General features: G+C 55.6%; 1 protein-coding gene across 1 annotated transcript; it reads left to right on the forward strand.

Moving 5' to 3' along the window:
• The first annotated feature begins 355 nt into the window (after nucleotides 1–355).
• On the forward strand, nucleotides 356–16,203 carry Kcnn4 (potassium calcium-activated channel subfamily N member 4). Its single transcript, XM_051162596.1, has 9 exons — nucleotides 356–800; nucleotides 4,596–4,691; nucleotides 6,915–7,336; nucleotides 8,960–9,095; nucleotides 11,896–12,006; nucleotides 12,455–12,573; nucleotides 12,828–12,897; nucleotides 14,751–14,918; nucleotides 15,948–16,203. Exons 1-8 carry the CDS (start codon nucleotides 642–644, stop codon nucleotides 14,913–14,915), a joined length of 1,278 nt encoding a protein of 425 aa, XP_051018553.1. The 5' UTR covers nucleotides 356–641; the 3' UTR covers nucleotides 14,916–14,918; nucleotides 15,948–16,203.
• Nucleotides 16,204–16,466: the final 263 nt, after the last annotated feature.

Below are 16,466 nucleotides of genomic sequence, written 5' to 3' on the forward strand. Positions count from 1 at the left end.
ACTGTGTGGGTACAATCTTTGGGTGGCCCTATATGCCACGGGTCACTCCTGCCCTGCTAAGTGCTGGCGTGTGTCACACCGTGTGTGTGTGTGTGTGTGTGTGTGTGTGTGTGTGTGTGTGTGGTGTCTGGGTGTGGCTGTGGGTTTCTGAACTTTCGGCAGTTGTGAGTCACTTCTATGGAGGTTGTGCGGTGTGTCCTGGTGTTTTGGGCTCTATCTCCGGTCTGTGGTGGGGTGCTCTGTGGTGTCTGGGCGTGGTGGCTTTGTAGGTGTGTACCACAGAGTGCGAACGGTTGGAGAGTCACAACGTATTGTGTGTCAGAGTGTGTCTTTGCCCACGTGGATTGACTCTTCTTCTTCTTCCTTGCCTGGGGCCACAAGACACACCCCAACCCCTCCTTAGTCTCAGAAGGGGCTGGGATGGGCAGCCTCCCCCTACCCAGGGACCTCCCTGTCCCTCCCCGCCCTGCTGCTGTTACCACTCCCCAGAGGGCACCAGGGCTAGGCTGTGCCTTCCAGAAAAAGTCCCAGAGTGAGTAGAGCAGGCCGCCGGCCTGGAAGCCAAGCTGGCTGCCATTTGTGTACTGAGAGGTGGGGGACCCTGGGCAGGAAGCTGGCTGAGCCCCAAGACCTCAGGGGCCATGGGCGGAGAGCTGATGACTGGCCTGGGGGCCCTGAGGCGGAGAAAGCGGCTGCTGGAGGAGGAGAAGAGGGTGGCCGGCTGGGCACTGGTGCTGGCGGGAACAGGCATTGTGCTCATGGTGCTGCACGCTGAAATGCTGTGGTTCCTCGGTTGTGAGGTGAGTGGAGGCTGCCCCCCGCCCCCCCCCCCGTGCACAGAGCAGGAGAGGCCATGGACTCTGGGTATGAGGAAAGAAAGCTGGGGTCCTACACTCCTGGGTGTCAGGGAGAACTGGGATCTGCACCCCTGGGTGTGAGGGAGGAGAGCTGAGGTCTGCACCCCTGGGTGTGGGGAGGAGAGCTGGGGTCAGCACCCCTGGGTGTGGGGAGGAGAGCTGGGGTCTGCACCCCTGGGTGTGAGGGAGGAGAGCTGGGGTCTGCACCCCTGGGTGTGAGGGAGGAGAGCTGGGGGTCTGCACTCCTGAGTGTGAGAGAGGAGAGCTGGGGTCTCCACCCCTGGGTGTGAGGGAGGAGAGCTGGGGTCTGCACTCCTGAGTGTGAGAGAGGAGAGCTGGGGTCTCCACCCCTGGGTGTGAGGGAGGAGAGCTGGGGTCTGCACCCCTGGGTGTGAGAGAGGAGAGCTGGGGTCTGCACCCCTGGGTGTAAGGGAGAGGGGTCTTAAGTCTTACACTTCTTAAGATTTAAGGGAGGAGGGCCGCTGCTGAGCCCCCGAACCCTAAGCTAGTGTGATATCGTCCTATTCCTCTCCATCCCCCTCCATGCACAGGAGGCAGCTCCCAGCGTCGGGTCTTTGCGTGGGTGTTATCAGACCCACTGGAGGTCTGAGCCTTGCTGAGGCCCCACGCAAGGCTGACCCTTGATAGCCCAGCTCTGGAGACCTGGAGACAGGAGGGAGGGGAAGAAAGAAAAAGTTGTCTTTAGGCGGAGTCACCTTGCTCCTTGTGGAGTCACCAGGCAGTGCCCTGAAGTAACTGACAAAGGAGCAGGTGGGAAGTGGAACCTCCACCAGACAGATTCCCCCCAGAATGCACCTGTTACTCACTTGCCAGACAGTGGTTTGCAGTAGCTTGAGCCCCTAGGAAAGAGGTGGCTTGGGGCTCACGAAGTCTCAGCAGGCATGGCAGTGGCACCTCTGTGACCCAAGCACTGGGGGCACGGAGGCAAGAGGATCAGAAGGTTAAGGCCAGCCTAGGCTATGGACTGAGTTGGAGGCCAGCCTGAGCTACACAGGACCTTACCTCAAAAATAAAAATAAGAGCAAAACAACATGAGGGAGGGAGGGAGGGAGCACACTTAGGAGAGCTATCTATCAATCAATCATCTTTGAAGGACCAGGGACTACAGGCGGGGCTGGAACAGGTCTTGGCAAGCCCCTGGGATATTCCAACCCGGGTCAGGCTTGTGCCATAAGACTAATAAAGAACAGGGGTGGTTCTGTGGCTTGAGGTGGAGACATGCTTATTCCACAGGAAAGTTGGGGAAGGGGCTGTGGGTGTGGCCTGCAAGCAGGAGAGCTTCTGGGCCGGGGGGTTGCTCAGCCCTGTATTTGACGATTGGGGGTGGTGGGCAGCCACATGGAGGGGCAGGGCAGGCTAGCTTCCTTCGGCCAAGTGGCCAAGGAGAGGGCAGCCACTGCGAGGGGGTGGGGCCACCCAGAGCCATGCCAACAGGAAATATGGCTGGGGCCTGCCCGGCGCGCTCCCACGCCCCAGCACCGCGCCCGCCCAGTAGGGGAGGTGGGGGGGACCTGGGTGTCTTGGCAGATAGGACAGGACCAGAGGGTCTTTCTCTTCTTTGCCACCTGCCCAGGGCCTTCCCTGCAACTGTGATATCTTGAAGAAATGGGTGCCTCTCTCTGAGCCTCTCTTTCCCTGGCTCTTCAAGCATAGCCAAAAGCAGCCTCCTAGCTCTTTTTACCTTTGTTTGTTTGTTTGATACAGGGTCTCACGTAGCCCAGGCTGCCCTTGAACTGGCTATGTAGCCCAGGATGACCATGTACTTCTGATTCTCCTTGCCTCTGCCTCCCCAAGTGCAGGGATTACAGGCGTGTGCCACGGTACACTCGGTGTGCACAAAGACGAGGGTCCAACCCAAGGCTCTGTACACTGCTGGGCAAACTCTACCAAGGAAGCCGCATCCCACCCTAAGCCCCGTTCCAACAGCTGCCTTGGTGACACGCGCGTCCCCTCCTCCTCCAGCTCCATTTCAATCTAACACACCTATTTTGACAGACCGAAGACACCTGCTGTCCAGGAAGAGGGGCAGGTGCCAAGATTTAGGGAGGAAGAGACAGAGAGCTCTTTGGAAGAGGTGAAGTGGAGAGGATGGGATTGGCAGAGACTTGGGGGAGGGAAAGGCACACAGAGGTAAGGGAGGGAGGGAGGGAAGGAGAGAGAGAGAGAGAGAGAGAGAGAGAGAGAGAGAATATGAAAGAGGCTCTAAAGCCACTGAGAAACTCCAGTTAGAGAGATGTAAACACAGGGATAGAAAGGACACACACACACACACACACACACACACACACACACACACACACACACACACACACACACACACACACATACACACACACACACACACACACACACACACACACACACCACAGCTGGGCAGTAGCTCAGTTGATAGAGTACTTGCTTAACATGCACAAAGCCCTGGGTTCGATTCCCAGCACCGGACAAACTGGATGTGATGATGCACGCCTGTAATCCTAGCACTTGGGAGGCGTGGAGGCCGAGTGAACTCTCAGAGAGAAGGAAGTAAGAGAGGCCAGTCTAGGTAAGGGGTGGGGGTGGGGGAGGGGGGAGAGGGGCATCAGAGAAATAAACTTGCCTCGTGGGGAAGTGGCTGGTGTGCGATGCAAGACCAGGGGCTGAGACAAACTGAAAAACTGAACAGGGAAACTGGGGAAAGAATGAAAGATGAGTGGGGGGAGGGGAAGGCTGGGGACAAGAGCACCATTGTTCAGGCAGGGGTGGGGGAGTTCCCCCCCCCTGGGGGCAGGAAACTGGCCCTCTTCCCCTGCTCAGAGGCGAGGTGTTGGCCCAGGCCCAGCCAGGGAAGCTGGCAGAGGACTGCGGAGAAACAGGTGCAGGGTTCACTGAGGGAACCCAGGCAAGCCCTGGCCCGGGGGACAGTATCCCCCTGTAGGCACTGGCTCATCTTAGGGGACTCAGCAGTTCTCCTCCCAGCTCTCTAAATCCTTCCCGAATTCTAGATTCCTCCAAGGCATTGCCACACAAAGAGAGGAAGAAAAAAAAAAAAAAATCAACCCCGCTTCTGGTGGTTTATGCAGGCCCTGGACTTCCGCCCCCTGTGCCCTGGGCTTACAGCCAGGGGAAATGGTGGGAGCCGCAGGGAGTAGGGGCTCAAGGAACAGGACCGGGGATCCCCTTTGGGAGCTGGGGCTGGGGGCGGGGTGCAGTCTCAGAGATTTACTCTCCAGATGAGGGGCGGGGGGGGGGGGTGTTTGCCGATCTGCTTTAGGAAAATTGAGTGAGAGTCTCTAGTTTTTCCTGGAGTTGGGGTTTGGGGGTAGGCACAGCTTGCTGGGAAGGGACCGGGCACTCTCTGGAGGTCTGGGTGTCTTTGGACTTCCTATGTGTACAAAGAAAAGGGAAAGAATGTGAGTTTCAAGGCTCCCCCCTGGTGGGGGAGTGGCGGGGCATCTACCACGACCTGTCTGGATTAGGTGATATCTGTCTGCCCTGAGGCAGGGTTTGGCTATATAGCCCAGGTAGACCCCAAACTAGACATCCTCCTGCCTCAGCCTCCTAAGGGTTGGAGTTATGGGTGTAACCAACGCACTAGACTCAAGAACAGTTTTTGAGACACCTTGTGGTACAGGTTGGGGAGCGAGAACAGTGGGAATGGGGGCCGATGGCCTTTCTGAAAGGGGGAAATGGGGTGGGGCCCTGGAGGCCCAGGCTCATGGTCTTTTGTTCTCCTCACAGTGGGTGCCATACCTGCTCTTGGTTAAGTCTCTGATCACCCTGTCCACCACCTTCCTCCTTTGCCTGATCGTGGCCTTCCACGCCAAGGAGGTCCAGGTAAGTCGGGTCCCACACCTCGGCTCTGCCCTCCATGCACCCTCCTCCTCCTGCCCTGAGACGTGTGTGTCTACTACACCTTTGCCCACTGGGATGGAACGAACCACAGACGGACAGACAAACAGGCAAGCAGACAGGCAGGCAAGCAGGCAGGTAGGCAGACAGGCAGACAGGCAGATAGACAGGCACACAGGCAGACTGACAGGCACACAGACAGACAGGCAGACAGGCAGGAAGATAGGCAGATTCTGCTGGGGTAGCTGATCCATCCCCCAATCTGTGGCTCCTTGTCATGTTTTTCCTTGTCCACTTAAGGATGGTAGCAGTGTTCCACCTTCCAGCTCCCAGGTCCCAAGACTCCTTACTTATATTTTATTATTATTAATTTTGGTACTGGGGCTTGAAGTTAGAACCTTACACTGAGCCACGCCCCCAGCCACTCAAAGGGAATTTGAGGCAGGGGCTCTACCACTGTACCACACCCCTAGCTCCTCACTGGGGAATTCTAGACAGAGGCTCTACCACTGAGCCACGCCCCCAGCCCCTCACTGGGGGATTCTAGGCAGGGGCTCTACCACTGAGCCACGGCCCCAGCCCCTCACTGGGGGATTCTAGACAGAGGCTCTACCACTGAACCACACCCCCAGCCCCCCACTGGAGGATTCTAGGCAGGGGCTCTACCACTGAGCCACGCCCCCAGCTCCTCACTAGGGGATTCTAGGCAGGGGCTCTACCACTGAGCCACACCCCCAGCCCCTCACTGGGGGATTCTAGGCAGGGGCTCTACCACTGAGCCACGCCCCTAGCTCCTCACTGGGGAATTCTAGACAGAGGCTCTACCACTGAGCCACGCCCCCAGCCCCTCACTGGGGGATTCTAGGCAGGGGCTCTACCACTGAGCCACGCCCCTAGCTCCTCACTGGGGGATTCTAGACAGAGGCTCTACCACTGAGCCACGCCCCCAGCCCCTCACTGGGGGATTCTAGACAGAGGCTCTACCACTGAGCCACGCCCCTAGCCCCTCACTGGGGGATTCTAGACAGAGGTTCTACCACTGAGCCACACCCCCAGGCCCCCACTGGAGGATTCTAGGCAGTGGCTCTACCACTGAGCCACACCCCCAGCCCCTCACTGGGGGATTCTAGGCAGGGGCTCTACCACTGAGCCACGCCCCCAGCCCCTCACTGAGGGATTCTAGACAGAGGCTCTACCACTGAGCCACGCCCCAGCCCCTCACTGGGGAATTCTAGGCAGGTGGCTTAGTGGTAGAGCCCCTGCCTTTAGAATCCCCTAGTGAGGGGCTGGGGGCGTGGTTACATGGTAGAGTGCTTGCCTAGCATGCTGAAGAATGGGTTTTACTGAAGAAGAAGAAGAAAAAAAGTTCATGCTCTGAGCCCAGTGTTCAATTGTGGACCCTGGCTTCAACTTCCAGATTTGTAAAATGGGAGTGCTGGTACTTGAATCTCTCTCTGTATAGGGGACAGAACAGTCTGTAGGGCATCCAAAGGGCTATATAAATGGAGCTTGGTGTGGCAGCACCCACCTGTAGTCTGAGCCTTTGGCAGTCTAAGGCAAGAGGATTATAAATCTGAGTCTAGCCTTGGTTATACACTACATTTTCCTGTGTGTGTGTGTGTGTGTGTGTGTGTGTGTCCATGCCACCGTGTACATTTGGAGGTCAGAGGACAACCCAATGGAGTCAGTTCTCTCTTACAACTTGGATGGTCCTAGGGATGGAATTCAGATTTGATGGCAAACGCCTTTACTCGCTGAGCCATCCCACTGGCCCCCACTATTATTTTTGCCTGTGGCATTTACCCCAAAGCCTAAGTAGGGAGACCCCCCCCACCCCCACCCCGGGGTCAGAGATAAACCCTGGGAGATAGACAGTTCTGTCTCATTCATTACAATTCATAAGAGTATAGGCACTCATTTTGTGTAGGAGTATTCCTTCCGGAAGTGAGCCGGAACTAGGCAGGAGAGTTCGAGAAAGTGGAGAAGGTGGAGTATTGGTTTGCTGGGTTCCTGCCAGCCTCTTTCTCCAGCTCTCCCCAGCCCCACGCCCCGCGCAGCTATCTCTATCCTTTCCAGGCCCAGGGCGTCCCACCCTCTTGCCTCCCCCGCGCCCGCCCCCCACCGCATCTTATCTCAGGGCACAGGCTGGGTGTGCCACCGTCTGCCCTGCACCTGACCTCTCTCTCCTTGCCTGCCCCTTCCCGGCAGCTATTCATGACTGACAACGGGCTCCGGGACTGGCGCGTGGCGCTGACCCGGCGACAGGTGGCGCAGATCCTGCTGGAGCTGCTGGTGTGCGGGGTGCACCCGGTGCCCATGCGGAGCCCGCACTGCCGTGTGGCTGGGGAGGCCACGGACGCGCAGCCCTGGCCGGGCTTCCTGGGCGAGGGCGAGGCGCTGCTGTCCCTGGCCATGCTGCTGCGTCTCTACCTGGTGCCCCGCGCCGTGCTGCTGCGCAGCGGAGTCCTGCTCAACGCTTCCTATCGCAGCATCGGGGCGCTCAACCAAGTCCGCTTCCGCCACTGGTTCGTGGCCAAGCTGTACATGAACACGCACCCGGGTCGCCTGCTGCTGGGCCTCACGCTCGGCCTCTGGCTCACCACAGCTTGGGTGCTGTCTGTGGCTGAGAGGTGAGAGGCCTGGAGCACAGGGAAGGGGAGACCCGGGTCTGATGGATATGGAGGTGCAGGCTGAAAGGCTGCTGCTGCCAGCCAGCCAACACCAGGGCAAGCTCACACTTTCCGTCTTTCTTGCCTGGGAAATCCCACATCCTTGAGGTGGTTCCCAAGCAATTCTCTGGGCCACCTACAACACACACACACACACACACACACACACACACACACACTCACACACACACACACACACACACACACACACACACACACACAATCCCACCCTTCTCGCTCCCATACTGAATCCAGATTCAGTCTCTGGTAATGGGACTAATCCTAGTAATAGTAATAGTAATTCTTTATTAAAAGGAACATCTTTTCCAAATTAGCAGGTACAGTAAGTGCTTGCTGTGAGTCTGGAAAGGCAGACATTTGGAACCACTTTGCCGGGGAATTCCCTGCGGGGAACCTAGCTGTTGCTTAGCAACCGTAAACAGATGGGGGAGCCTGGTAGCCTCCTTACAGATCCTCAGAGTGGTTTAGGGAGGAATCCAGCCTGTGGCCTGAGAGCTGGCAACAGGACCCCTGTACAAAGCCAAATCTTGGGAGCCCAGGGTGCCTCTACCTCCGCACCCCAGATTCACAGCCTCCAGAACGCTGAGGGCCCCTGTGCCCTAACTCCCTACGAGCTTTTTTTTTTTTTTTTTTTAAAGAGTAGCCAATCATTTCGATTCTGATCTAGTACTTAAAGGCCTCTTTACCCGTAGCCTCTCTGAGGATATTAGATACAGGTGTGGCTGGGCCTCATCACACACTAGCTGAGCTCAAACAGGCTCTAAGGCGTTTGTTCTCAGCCTTCCTAATGCTTGACCCTTGGATGCAGTTACTCACATTGTGGTGGCCCCCCCCAACCCCCAACCATAAAAAATCATGTTCGTTGCTACTTCATAACTGTAATTTTACTGCTGTTAAGAATTGTGATGTCATCCGGGCGGTGGTGGCGCACAACTTTAATCCCAGCACTCTTTGGGAGGCGGAGGCAGGAGAATGGCTGTGAGTTCAAGGCCAGCGTGGTCTACAAAGGCAGTCCAAGACAGCTACACAGAGAAACCCTGTCTCGAAAAACAAAAAACAAAAAACAAAAAAACAAAAAAAAGGAAAAGAAAGAAAGAAAGAGAAAATCATTATGTAAATACGTGGTGTTCGGGACATCTAATATGCTGCCCCTCCTGAAAGGGTCAGTTGGCCTCCAAAGCGGGTCACGACCCACAGATTGAGAACCACTGCTTGAGAGCTAGCCAGATCTGGATTTGTACTTGGAAGCCCAGAGTGGCTGAGCATCTGAGCCACGTCACACAGCAGAGAAAAGGATAGACTTTCTGGCTTTTCTATTTCGATGCTTCTTGGGATTAAAAGCATGGGAGGCAGAGGCAGCGGATTGCTGTGAGTTCGAAGCCAGCCTGGTCTACAAAGTGAGTCCAGGACAGCCAAGGCTACACAGAGAGACCCTGTCTCAAAAAATCAAAAGAGAAAAAAGAAAGAAAGAAAGGTGTGGGAGGAAGAGGAAGAGAGTTAGGGGGTAAAGGATACCAACGCCTCAAGGCTGGGGCTTCAGAACTAAGTTCCCTTTGTCCACAGGCAGGCTGTCAATGCCACGGGGCACCTCACAGACACACTGTGGCTCATACCTATAACGTTCCTCACCATTGGCTATGGGGACGTGGTACCTGGCACCATATGGGGCAAGATCGTCTGCCTGTGCACTGGCGTCATGGTGAGTACCTGCCCCCAGGACCCTCTCCCTGCCCACTGCCTACTCTCATGGCTCAGGAAACCATGGGCCGGCATAGGTCCCTCGCTGGCATCCCTGAGAAACCTGAGTACCTGCATCCCTCAGAGTGCCTGCATCCCTCAGAGTGCCTGCATCCCTCAGAGTGCCTGCATCCCTCAGAGTGCCTGCATCCCTCAGAGTGCCTGCATTCCTCAGCATCACTCCTTTGTTTGAGACCCAGATGTCCAGCCCCGTTTCTTTCTCTTCTTCGTCCTCCTCCTCTCCCTCCCTTGCTTCTCCTTCTCCCCCTCCACCTCCTCCTTCTTTTTCCCTTTTTGTTTTGTGTGTGTGTGTGTGTGTGTGTGTGTGTGTTCGTTTGTTTTGAGACTGGGTTTCTCTGTGTAGGCCTGGGCATCCTGGAACTCACTCTGTAGACCAGGCTGGCCTCAAACTCAGGGACCTGCCTGCCTCTGCCTCCTGAGTGCGTGCGCCACAGCACCCAGCTTCTCCTCCTCCTTTAAGTTAGGATTTTGCTGTGTGTCCCAGGCTAGCCTCAAACTGCCTATGTGCTTCAGGCTGGCCTCAAACCCTCAATCCTCCCGCTTCGGCCTTCGGCTTGCTGGGTACTACAGATGACGTATTTTCTCTTGAGACTGCTGTCCCTCCTTAGTCCTTCTAGAACCAAAAGGACCCATTTCCTCAGACCCAGGCCCCAATTTCCCAGTTCTATTTTCTTCCTTAGTCAAGGGATCCAGTCTCCTGTCTCCCCCAGGGCACAGAGTCACTAGACGGAGTATGTTTGGGGGACCAGGCTTTATAGATTCCAGTCCCACTTTGTCCAGTGCCATCTGGGGAGCTCAGGCAAACCACATGACATTTCTGGGCCTCAATATCCTGTAGAGTGGGTGCCAGTCCCAGCATCCTCTTTGTGGGATTTGTTGAGGCAGTAAATCAAGAACCTCATGTCAAAGGTCAAGGGTCAAATAGGAAGCCTAGGGCTTAGGGAACTACTCAGCAAAAGTTGTGGCGGGGGTGGGGAGTGGGGGTGGGATGCTGAGAGTTGGGTTGGGGAGATGACAGTTTCGGTAACTGACCCTGCACATTTGTTCCGACCCCAGCCCCCTGAGCCCTCTAGGAAGAAGTGGGAGTTTGGAGGACAGTTGTTGTAATGGATCCCATGCATTTGGCTGCTCCTACCCTAGTTTCAGAGCCCTCTAGGCAGGAGCAGAGACTCCTAACCCCAGGCTCTGTTCCCTCCTTACAGTCAGCCTCTTTCCTACCCCAGACCCCCCCAATTTGGTTCCTTCCCCTCAGTTCCCCCTGCACCCCCCACCCCACCCCCACAGTGCCTCTGCCTAGGCCTTCCCAATGGGGACCTATGCCACCAGCTCCTAGCACAGATGCTGCCTCAGAACATGCTGAGTCCATAAGCCTTGAGTCAGTGGGTGAGCAATGGCATGACAAATAAGCATGACTGACACCCACACAGTAGTCTTTGGGTGGAAGGAAAAGGAAAAAAAAAATATATATATATATATATATTCCTGAGGGTCAGGGCCCCTTGGGGCTGCATCCGTTGACAGAAAGAGAAACTGAACCTGTGAGAAATGAGAGAAGTGGGTGCCGCTGCCTGGCTGAGAGCTTCCAGGGCACAACAGGACAACAGCATCTCTTTAATATCTTTAAATTATATTTAATTGTTTATTGGGGGCTTGCGTGTCAGGGCATTGATTTCTGGGTCAGAGAGCAGCTTTTGGAGACTGGTTCTCTCCTTCCACCATGCGGGTTCTGGGGATCGAGCTCAGATCATCAGGCCTTGTAGCAAATGCCTTTTTACCCACTGAGTCATCTCAGTGGCCCTGGTCTGTGGGGTTGTTTTTGGGGGTGGGGTGGGCAAAGGGCTCACATAGCCCAGGCTGGCCCCAAACCTGCTATGTAGCAAAGGCTGATCCTCCTGCCTCAGGGCTGTCCCCTCCCTCCTTCCCCTGTACTGGGTCTATAGGTGTGTGTGTCACAGAGCCCGGCTCTGTAGCAGATTGGTCCTCTGTGCCAGTCTCTGCGCTGACATTTTCCAGGTGGCAACTGGTGGTATTTACACTGACACGGGGAGGACATGTCTGTCTCCCTGAGAGGCTGTCCTCTCATCTTCCTGTCAGTCAAGTGACCAATTAAGGAAAGAGGCAGATCAAGCTGTGGGAGGTGGGAGGTGACAAGTGGAGCATGCCTGGGATCCGAGAACTGAAGAGGCAGGAGGATTGATACAGGTATGCGGGGTAGCCTGAGCTACATAGACTCTGTCCATACTCCAAAATGAACAGGGCTGGGGATTTGGCTTGCCCAGCAGTCATGAAGACCTGGGCTAGGTCCCCAGTGTGGTATTAACTGGGCGCAGTGAGAAGTGCCTGTGAGCTCAGCACCTTAGAGGTGGAGGTAGCAGAATCAGAAGTCCACATTCACACTTGGGAGGCAGACGGATCGCTGTGAGTTCGAAGCCAGCCTGGTCTACAAGGCGAGTCCAGGACAGCCAAGGCTACACAGAGAAACCCAGTCTCAAAAAAAAAAAAAAAAAAAAAAAAAAAGAAAAGAAAAGAAAAAAAAGAAAAGAAAAGAACGAAAAAAGAAAAGAAAGTCCACATTCATCTTTGGTCACATAGAGTGAATTCAAGGCCAGCCGGAAAGACGGTTCCGATAATGGTAGAATGGCAGTGGTCGTACCTGCCCTCTGTGCTAGTGAGGAGATAGGAGCTGATGACGCAGGGCTGACCCACAGCACCCTCATATGCCTTGCTTGGTCTACCCACAGGGAGTCTGTTGCACAGCTCTACTAGTGGCTGTGGTGGCCCGGAAGCTGGAATTTAACAAAGCGGAGAAACACGTCCACAACTTCATGATGGACATCCATTACGCCAAAGAGGTGAGACTGCGCACCTGCAGCTCCGGGCAGCTGCCACCCAGGCTGCGGGTGCCGAATAAGACCCTGAGCTTAATCCCCCAGCACTGTGTAAACGGGGCATGGTGGTGTAGACCTGTAATCCCAGCATTCAGAAGATGGGGGCAGGAGGATCAGGGGTTCAAGGTCATCCTCAGCTACGTAGTGAGTTCAAAGCCAACTGGGCCACATGAGACCCTGCATTAAAAAAAATAAATTAAAAAAAAAAAAAAGCCAGTTTTCCTTTAAGCATGGCAGTTCGTGTGTGTGACCCCAGCACCCAGGAAGACTGAACAGTAAGATGGCAGGGAATTTGAGTCCTACCTGGCCTACATAGCAAGACCCTAAAGGGAAAAAAAAAAGAAATCCAGTCCTCTAAGCCAGGTCTTCCAGATTCCTGGGACCCCTCTCCCCTGACACTGTGTCCCATCAGATGAAGGAGTCAGCGGCAAGGCTGCTGCAGGAAGCCTGGATGTACTACAAGCACACTCGCCGGAAGGACTCCCGCGCTGCCCGCAGGCATCAGCGCAGGATGCTGGCTGCCATCCACACGTGAGGGCCTCTCTGTGTCCCTGTCAGTGTGGCCCTGCCCGGCTTGGGTGTGCATTCCCCCGGCCTGTCCACGATACCCACGGGTGATCCACGCGATTCTGACCAGGACTCGGTGCTGGTGGCCCTGGGTTCCCTCGGCTCTGAGGAAGATTTGCCCCCCCCCCCCCGCCCCCAGTGTGCTCTGCTCCTCCCCTCACCCCTACCCTCTGACGTAACCAGGGATCAGGGTTAGAACTGGACCTGCTTCCCCACAGGTTCCGTCAGGTACGGCTGAAACACCGGAAGCTCCGGGAACAAGTGAATTCCATGGTAGACATCTCCAAGGTACCAGGGGCGGGGCCGAGGGGCGGGGCGTAGGGAGGAGGTGGAAAAGTAGGGTAAGAGGAATGGTGGGACTGGGGATGGAAGGCAGGGGAAAGCTTGTGAAGCTGTGAAGGAGGAAATCTCAGACCCAGGCACTGTAGCACACTCAGGAGGTGGATACATTGTGAGTTCAAGACCAGCCTGTGCTACCTGAGATCCTGTCTTTAAAAAAAAAAAAAAAAAAAAAAGAGCCAGTGGTGGTGCATGCCTTTAATTCCAGCACATGAGAGTAGGGGACAGAGGCAGGCAGATTTCTAAGTCCGAGGCCAGCCTGATCTACAGAGTGAGTTCTAGGACAGTCAGGGCTACACAGAGAAACCCTGTCTCGAAAAACCAAAACCAAACAAACAAACAAAAAGCCACCCTAAGGACAGGTAAAAAGGCTTAGTCACTTGAGTTCTATCCCTGGAACTCATAGAAAAGTAGAATGAGAGAACAGACCTCACAAAGCCGTCCTGTGACCTCCACTCTTGTGCCCCCCACAATCCTATGCACACACAACAATAATAAAGAAGTTGTTTTTAAAACAAACTAACTAAGGCAGGGCAGTGGTGGCGCATGCCTTTAGTCCCAGCACTCGGGAGGCAGGGGCAAGAGGATCGCTGTGAGTTCGAGGCCAGCCTGGTCTACAAAGAGAGTTCCAGGATAGCCCAGGGCTACACAGAGAGACCCTGTCTCGGGGAACAAAAGAAAACAAAGCAAAAGTGACCTCACTAATAATACAAGAGGGCATAGCTGCTGGGGTCTGGACCCCACACATGTGCGGTGAAGGTTACAGAACAGAGAAGAAGGCTCCCACACTTACGTAAGATCCGGTGCCCCCTTTTACACGTAAGGGGGAAGCACACAAAGACTGCCAGTGTTTGGATTCAAATTGCCTTTATTACTTACATGTGGACGGATATAAATTTCCTTCCAGGTGCAACTTATACAAATAAAACCAGGCAAACTTACAAAGCAGCTCAAACACTGATGACAAACCCAATTTAAAAAAGAGAAAAAAAAAAAATTAGCGGACACGGTGACAGAGGATGGCATTGTCTTAGCAAAAGCCAGTTCCTGAGCTGTTATGAAGCCAGTGCCCAGGGGCGGATGGGTACCCTTGCCTCTGTAGTTCAAATCCTTTGCTTCTACCAGCAGTGGTGACATCGTGTCCCTTGGCCTGGCTGGTACCACCACTTCTTTATGTAGTGGCCTTTGCCTTTTCTCATTAGCCCAGCACAATTCAAACAGCCACCGTTGGCACCAGAGCCACGGTAAACATAGTCACAGACACAGAGCCCCAAGCTACATGACACGTGTTGCAGGGGCAAGGTGGCCCGAGGCAGCCAGAACCAGTGGGTCTCTGCGGGTGAGGGTTATAGTCCCTGAGCGCAAGCTCACAGACAAGGTTAGGATGAATACCTGCCTCGCATGCAGGAAGCCCCAGGTTCGATCCCCAGCCCTGCATAAACCAGGCAGAGCAGGATATACCCGTGATCCCAGCATTGGAGAGGCAGAGGCAGGAGGATCAGGAATTCAAGGTAATTAGGGCTGAAGAAATGGCTCTGCAGTTATGAGGTCTTCCTGCTCCTGCAGAGGACCCACGCTGGGTTCCCAGCTCCCAAATGGCAGCTGTCATTTGTCTGTAAGTCTGGTGGCACAGAAAAATCAGTTCCAGTCCGGGGTACATGAGACTCTGCACCGCCCCCCCCCCCACACACACACACCCAGCACTCAAGAGCAGAGAGGGCTTGTCAGTGCTCTGCTGTCCCACCCTGTAGGGCACAGTAGGCTCTCCTACGCCCTCACTCCAGTGTCGCCCTCCCACTCAGATGCACATGCTCCTGTGTGACCTACAGCTGGGTCTCAGCGCCTCGCACCGGGCCCTGGAGAAGAGAATCGACGGGCTGGCAGGAAAGCTGGATGCGCTGACGGAGCTGCTCGGCGCTGCCCTACAGCAGCAACAGCTATCAGAACCCAGCCAGGAGGCCACATAGCTGGTGAGGGGACAGGGACTGGGCCAGGAAAAACCTTGAGGACGAGATAGGCACCTGTGGGCAGTGTCCCGTGTGGCTGCTGCCCATAGATAAGGCCGCCCTTTCTCTTAAACTGTGTAACCTCTTAGGACTTTGAGTTCAAGGCTGGACTTTAGGCAGGTACTGTACAACTGAGCCACGCCCCCAGCCCCTCATTGGGGGATTGTAGGCAGGGGCTCTACCACTGAGCCACGCCCCCAGCCCCTCCCTGGGGGATTCTAGGCAGGGGCTCTACCACTGAGCCACGCCCCCAGCCCCTCACTGGGGGATTCTAGGCAGGGGCTCTACCACTGAGCCACGCCCCCAGCCCCTCCCTGGGGGATTCTAGGCAGGGGCTCTACCACTGAGCCATGCCCCTAGCCCCTCACTGGGGGATTCTAGGCAGGGGCTCTACCACTGAGCCACGCCCCCAACCCCTCACCGGGGGATTCTAGGCAGGGGCTCTACCACTGAGCCACGCCCCCAGCCCCTCACCGGGGGATTCTAGCCAGGGGCTCTACCACTGAGCCACACCCCAGCCCTTCACTGAGGGATTCTAGGCAGGGGTTCTACCACTGAGCCACACCCCAGCCCCTCACTGGGGGATTCTAGGCAGGGGCTCTACCACTGAGCCACACCCCAGCCCTTCACTGAGGGATTCTAGGCAGGGGTTCTACCACTGAGCCACACCCCAGCCCCTCACTGGGGGATTCCAGGCAGGGGCTCTACCACTGAGCCACACCCCAGCCCCTCACTGAGGGATTCTAGGCAGGGGCTCTACCACTGAGCCACGCCCCCACCCCCTACTAAGCCATATCCCATAACTAGTGGCTTCTGGCTTCCTAGCCCTCTCCGTTTTTTGCTTGGTCTCTGTCCCTCTGCCCACCTGGGCCTTGGCATCCTTCTCTCTTCCCACCTCTGGCCATCCCCTGGCTTCGCTAGCCTCTACCTCTGCCGTCCCTGTCCCTGCGCTGTCTAGACTGCTACTCTTCTACCTCCCCTCTGTCTCCTCAGGATCCACAGAAGAATCAGGCTGTGTACCCAAGAACTGAGCTGAAGGACATCTCCCTGCCACTTCTGACCAAGCCTCATTAACAAACCACCTCAAGAGACCAGCACTCAGGTGGGTCCACGTTGAGATGCATGGACTCTTTGGTGGCAGCAGCCATGAGGGGTCGCTGGCTTGGACCTCCAACCGCAATGGGAACATGGTCACCGCTACACACATGCCCTCATCAGAACCTCCTTTTTGCCGTGCTGCTGTTCACGATCTCTCTCAAGCTCTGTTGGAGGAGGAGGAGGAGGTGGTGCCTGGAGCCCAGGATGCTGGGAAGCTTCAGTTATACCGCGGGCCGGCCTCGCTGAAGGAACCAGGTCCGAGCGGCGCCCCCTGGTGGACACCAAGGAAGATGCCGCTTCCCCAGAATGGAGAGACTGCGGGGAGGAGGGTGTCGGGTGCTGTTCACCCATCCACTGTCATACTTTGTAATACATGGTGAGCAAAGCCAGAAGCTGTCATTTCTTTCCAAACAT

This window comes from Acomys russatus, chromosome 19 (genome assembly GCF_903995435.1).
Source record: "Acomys russatus chromosome 19, mAcoRus1.1, whole genome shotgun sequence".
NCBI lineage: Eukaryota > Metazoa > Chordata > Mammalia > Rodentia > Muridae > Acomys > Acomys russatus.

Excerpts from the sequence above, each read along its gene's own strand:
- Kcnn4 (XM_051162596.1), top strand. The coding sequence starts at position 642 with ATGGGCGGAGAGCTGATGACTGGCCTGGGGGCCCTGAGGCGGAGAAAG. Across the intron at positions 4,692-6,914 it reads TCCACGCCAAGGAGGTCCAG|CTATTCATGACTGACAACGG; the intron begins GTAAGTCGGGTC and ends CCTTCCCGGCAG. Across the intron at positions 12,574-12,827 it reads ATGCTGGCTGCCATCCACAC|GTTCCGTCAGGTACGGCTGA; the intron begins GTGAGGGCCTCT and ends GCTTCCCCACAG.